Source organism: Rosa rugosa, chromosome 6 (genome assembly GCF_958449725.1).
Source record: "Rosa rugosa chromosome 6, drRosRugo1.1, whole genome shotgun sequence".
NCBI lineage: Eukaryota > Viridiplantae > Streptophyta > Magnoliopsida > Rosales > Rosaceae > Rosa > Rosa rugosa.
The window spans coordinates 35817332-35822854 of record NC_084825.1 but is presented as its reverse complement, the minus strand read 5'-3'; the positions used below and the strand labels follow the sequence as shown (position 1 = coordinate 35822854).

The 5523-nt window shown below is 37.0% G+C and overlaps 1 protein-coding gene across 1 annotated transcript in view; it reads left to right on the top strand.

Moving 5' to 3' along the window:
- Nucleotides 1-3484, top strand: part of LOC133716678 (uncharacterized) — a 5865-nt gene extending 2381 nt beyond the window's left edge. Inside the window, exons 2-4 of the mRNA XM_062143354.1 lie at nucleotides 67-202; nucleotides 2417-2672; nucleotides 3224-3484. Of these exons, the coding sequence (XP_061999338.1) occupies nucleotides 67-202; nucleotides 2417-2672; nucleotides 3224-3429 (598 nt within the window). The 3' untranslated portion in view covers nucleotides 3430-3484. The remainder of the gene's footprint in view (nucleotides 1-66; nucleotides 203-2416; nucleotides 2673-3223) is intronic.
- The last annotated feature ends 2039 nt before the right edge of the window (nucleotides 3485-5523 follow it).

Here is a 5523-nt window from a genome sequence, read left to right as displayed (position 1 = left end):
TGGACCGTCCGAATGTGACGGTAAATACCACTCCAATAAGCTTCTGATCGTGGCATTGTCCACCAGGTGGTACAACAATGGGAAGAGGTGTTCACACTACATTACCATATATGGTAATGGAAAGAGTGTGAAAGCCAAGGTTGTTGATGAATGTGACTCAACAAGAGGATGTGACGATGACATCGTTGATGCCTCTAAAGCTGTTTGGAAGGCCCTGGGAGTTAAGGAAGGCAGCAGCGACTGGGGTGAAATGCAAATATTCTGGTCCGATGCCTGATCTAGTGACTACGTACCTCTATATTGTGATACAAATAAGAATAAAGAAGGTTCATAGAGTGACTTCCTCACGTACTATTATCGCATATTATAAAGAGTGAAGAAGGTTCATAGTAATAAATAAGAACAATCTTTAGTTGCTACTCATATGCTGAATTGCTGATATTGGAGGCGGTAATTTAATCAATATGTATGTTAAAGGTCACACCGGCCATCTTTTTAGTTTGATGATCTTCAGTTCTTTGTTCATATATAAATGGCTGGTAAGCGGAAAACTGCTGTAATCACTGGACTGATAAAGATATATCGTAATGCAGTTATATATAAACAAACTGAAATTCTACTGATTTTACAAGCTTGGTGTGCATGCATGACAATGTTATATACATGCATTTTTGAAGTTCCAATTGTTATTATATATATTGACAATTTGAAGTTCCAAGCATTTCTGAAGTATCGTTCCTCATTTGTGCAGATCCAAGACTTTATGACCGTCTTCAAATTCTGAACGATTTCGCTAGCTAGTGTTCTAATCAACTAAGATCACAGTATAGGGATGGTGATACAATCGACAGTTCTTATCTGCTTATTTAGATTTTTGTTATTGTCTTCACTTCAGATTAATGTACATTCGTTATAAAACTTTTTATTCAATAATACCAGCTGTTTTATTACACCTAATCACCTAAATATTGTATAACACATAGAACTGCAAGAAATACTAGACTTCTTCTACAGAGAAGATTATAAGTATGTCATAATTCAACATCGAAATAGACAGATTTGATATGAACATCGAAATAGACAGTTCGTTACTTCAAGCAGTTCATCTATATATATTAATTAATTAGTTACTTCCTCTTATTTATCAAGGTTAAAGATGACAATTTGTACCGGTTGTTAACTATCACTACACCAAAAACCTCAACACACTACACTTTTTGCACAACGAAAAAAAAAAAGTGATGTGTGATGAAGAAAAGTGAATCAGACAACATGTTTAGTAAACCTACGTTGTATAAGGTGGTTAAAATTCTGAAGTTTTTGTTTAGAAGGCCATTGCACAACGGTTACAAGAATAATCTGTTGTGTGAATCATAAAAAAAATAGCGGCAGATTTCCCTCCTAGATCGACTCAAATTTGGCTCCAAATTGGTACTACATCGTACAACAGTATAGTTATATCTGTTGTATGAGAGTAGCATGCAAAACATGATACAACGGTTTTTTACCTTTTGTTGTGTGATAAAGTGGGAAATATTTGACTGTGCCTTTATTTGGCCCAAAATGGCACTGAAGCCCCCCAAAAACTTCCAAGTTTTGATTGAAATATAGCACCAGATTGATGATCCCACAACCAAATGAGTTGTTTCCGTTGTGTGAATGAGCATTGCCTAGCATGTTACTTTGGTTGCATATTATAGCGGGAACTTTTCCCTCTTTGGAACCTTAGCTGAGGTTTAATTTGTTCACAATCAGACAACAAAACTTCGTCTTTATGTTGTCTGATTCATAAACCAAAAATTAAAAGCCCGCCTTAGACAACTTAGTTAGCTAGCTAGGTTTATTGGATTTGCTCTCTCCCCGTCAACACTTTGTCAAAACAGCCGTTTCTTCTCGTCGAGCAGCTCTCTTCTCAACTTCATCAAAATTAAAAAAACCATCACTCTCTCATCAAAACACCATGGATCTCTCATGAAAACACCATAGCTATTTGTCTCCTCTCACTCCCACTTAGACAAAATAAGGGTTTTTCTTCGAATCGTTTCCATCAAAGACTTCTCCGTCACTTTCTTCACACTTCACAGTCCCTTCCCAAAAACCTCGACTTCCCTTAAACATCGCGCTTTGGCTTTCTCTCTCTGTCTCTCTCTCTCTCTCTCAAGCTCTCAGCATCCCCAAAAACTTCATAATGAAGGGAAAAATAACACACACACACACGCACTCTCTGTGTTCCTCTCGTCCTGCATATCGAAGGAGCTCAAATCCAAAGTCTGAGCAAAGCAAATTTGCTCAACCCTAATGAATAGGTATTCTTTCCTTTTCAATTTCAATTTCTAGGTAATGGGTAAAACCGAATTAGGGTTTCTTTCTGAGTTTTATTTTGGGGTTTCTTGAGATCTCACGATGAACACGAGAGGCGAGCCCAGCACCTACAGTCGTAGATTTATTGCTACTAATCGAGCAATCAAAAGGTGGAGGAGATCCAGCCTGGCACGAGCAGCCAAACCCTGACATTCAAGGTCGTCACCACCAATCCGATCGAGAGTTCACCTCCAAGAATGGCGGCGCTCGATCCTCTCTCTCCTCTCTCCCTCTTCAGCCCCCTCACATCACTGAGTGCCTCGTTAGCGATGACACTGGAACCATTGTCTTCATTGCTCGCAATGACCAAGGTACGTATATGGACTCTTAGTCTTGGCTGAGTGCTTAAGGCTTTTAGGTTTCAACAGTTTAGAATGAGAATTGCACTTCTGGGTTTGTATTGGTTCATGAGAAATTTAGTTTGTGGAAGCGAATTTTTGCATTCGGTTTCATTTTTTTCATACTAGATTATAACGTTTAACATTTCTATGTGTAAATCTTTGTGGTGGATCTTCATATCTATGTTTCTAGGGATTTTGTTGAATTAAAGTTAAGGTGTTTATGGATCTCTGATATTGCTGTTGTTTTTGGTCCGACTTGATTAGCTAAGCATATGATCGAATGTTGAATGTGTCCTATATTTGTTTATATCATATCACAGTTGTAGGGTGTTGGGTTGTTGTGTTGTGGAAATGTGGGTGTGGTTGATATGACAATAGGATTGTGGAGCATTTGTACCCTACAGAATATGGAGTTTTCGGGAGTGTGTTTGATTGAAATGTACTATATATGGAGTATTATGGAGTGTGTATGATATAAATGTAAAGTGATTATTGAGCTTACCTTTGGGTTATATTTGCAGTTGACATTATGAAGCCTGGTACCACTGTGATTCTACGCAATGCAAAGATTGACATGTTCATCAAGGGTACTATGAGGCTTGTAGTTGATAAATGGGGTCGTGTTGAAGTCACAGAACCAGCCAGCTTTGAAGTCAAGGAGGTCAACAATCTTTCTCTTGTCGAGTATGAATTACTTAGTGTTGCTGAATCAGATCAGAAAAGCTAATTTGATGAAAGACTGAATGATGGGTATATTGTGAGAGTGGATATTAGTGAATTAGTAGCAAATCTGTGGGATGCGCGCCTCTCTGATAGTTCTCAACTGTTTTTTCAGGTGAAAAGTGGAAAAAGTAGCTTAGAGCAGATATCTAGAGTTTACGAAAATCAGGTAATATCTTTGTCTAGTTTTAGGTGCATGCCCATAATGCTTCAATTCATTTATATTCTGTTGAGATGATCTACACAGTTTCACGACATGGTATAAAAGTTCTTTGATAACATTGTGGTTCCAATTAATTATAATAGTTCAATTTTGTGCATTTTATATGCATTGTTTTCCTTGTTGATCATTACCTTGGCTTATGGTTGCTGTAGTATTTCAAGAATTCATTTTAGCTCTAGTAACATGACTTGGAAACTAGAATAAAATAGATCTTTATTTGCTTAGTTGTGGCTTTAAAATTTCCAACTTTTGTGTTTTCATTTTTTTTACATGAGCAATTATTGAGGTCCTGTTGCTTGTGATCTTTTTATGCTTGGATGGCTTAAATCCAATCAAAACCCTAGCCAAAACCCCATAATCCCCCCATCGTCTGTAGTTCTTAAAAGCCCACCCATCTCCAAACCCCAACTTAACCCTAAAAGAGTCTTTGTCGGAGCACTCGGTGGAAGTCTTTGCTCGAATTTGGGTCTGGGTGTAACACTCACTGGTAAGCTCTCTCTTTGATCTGTTCATTTTCAAATCTATAAATCTGTATCGGGTTTTGGGGTTTCGAAAAGGGGGTTTAATCTTTGTTTGATTTTATGTGAATTTGATTTCTGAATCGGCCTTGACACCAAACCTGACGGCCTCCATCTCTGCTTCATATTCTAGTTCATTAATAGATCTAGTTGTTTTACCTTGATTTCTGGGCATAATTTGGTTTGTTTCAATTCAGTTTGCTTAGGGTTTATATGATTGCATTTGGGTTTCAAGACTGAGCTTTTTATTTAGGCATTATTGTTCTCTCTCTCGACCTTTCAAGCTTGTTAAAGCTTCAATTTTGTTGGGTTGTATGTTTCACTGCTCTGATATATGTTTTGGATTTTTTTCTTTTCTTTTTTGCTTGGTTGTAGGTTGAATTATTCTGGTGATGCCGATTGAAATTACTGGTGAATATGTATTTGAGGTATTGTAACATTTCTAGATTCCCCCATTAAAATTTGTTGCATTATGAATTCTATCGTATGTTCAGATTGTTAATAGTTATCAGTCTCTTTGTTGGGTTTGAAGTGCATATTAGTTCAGATTATATAGTTTCGATATGGACTGAGTAGAGCAATAGCCATTTGCCATTCAGAAGACAAACAAGTAGTAACTCTAGCAGGTGTGCTCGTTTTGTGTCTGCCACCCTATTTTTATTGCTTATGTTTTCGTGCATTTCATTGTTCCTCTAGCTGATGATGAAACTTCAATTGTAGAGATGAAAACAACATTATGAAAATAACATCTTCATCCTCACCCAAGATTAGCATGAGCCTCAAAGCCGGCATCGTCGGCCTCCCTAACGTCGGCCTGTTGTATATATGTTAGAATGTATCAGCTTATTTATTTTCTTTGAGAAAAAAAGGAAATAGCATCAGCTTAATTTATTGTCTTACTTTTATTCCTTGCAAGGGTTGGGGAATAAATTCTTGTCAAATATTCGCGAGGTGGACTCCATACTTCAGGTTTCTATCCTTTACTTATTGGTGCCATTTATTTGTAATTACCATCTTTTCCTTGTTCTGAAAATCTTTTTTTTTTGGTTGGTAATGGAGCCATTATATAGCTTAAGAAATGTATATGTGTGAGTGTGGTGGACAGAGAGGATACATTAGTTGCTCTTGAAAGGATATGTTATTTTGTGCCAATATAGTTTCTTCTCAAACTCATAGCAAAGGACAATAGAATGATTCTGAAGAATCTGAACTTCAATAGTGCTTTGTTTATTCATATGTAGAAAGCCTCCCCTTACTTGACAAGACCCTTGTTGTTTCTTACACAGAGAACTCGTAAGATGGCTATTGCACTTAGAGTAGAATATTACATTCAAGTACATTTATTGTGATTTGGTTGCTC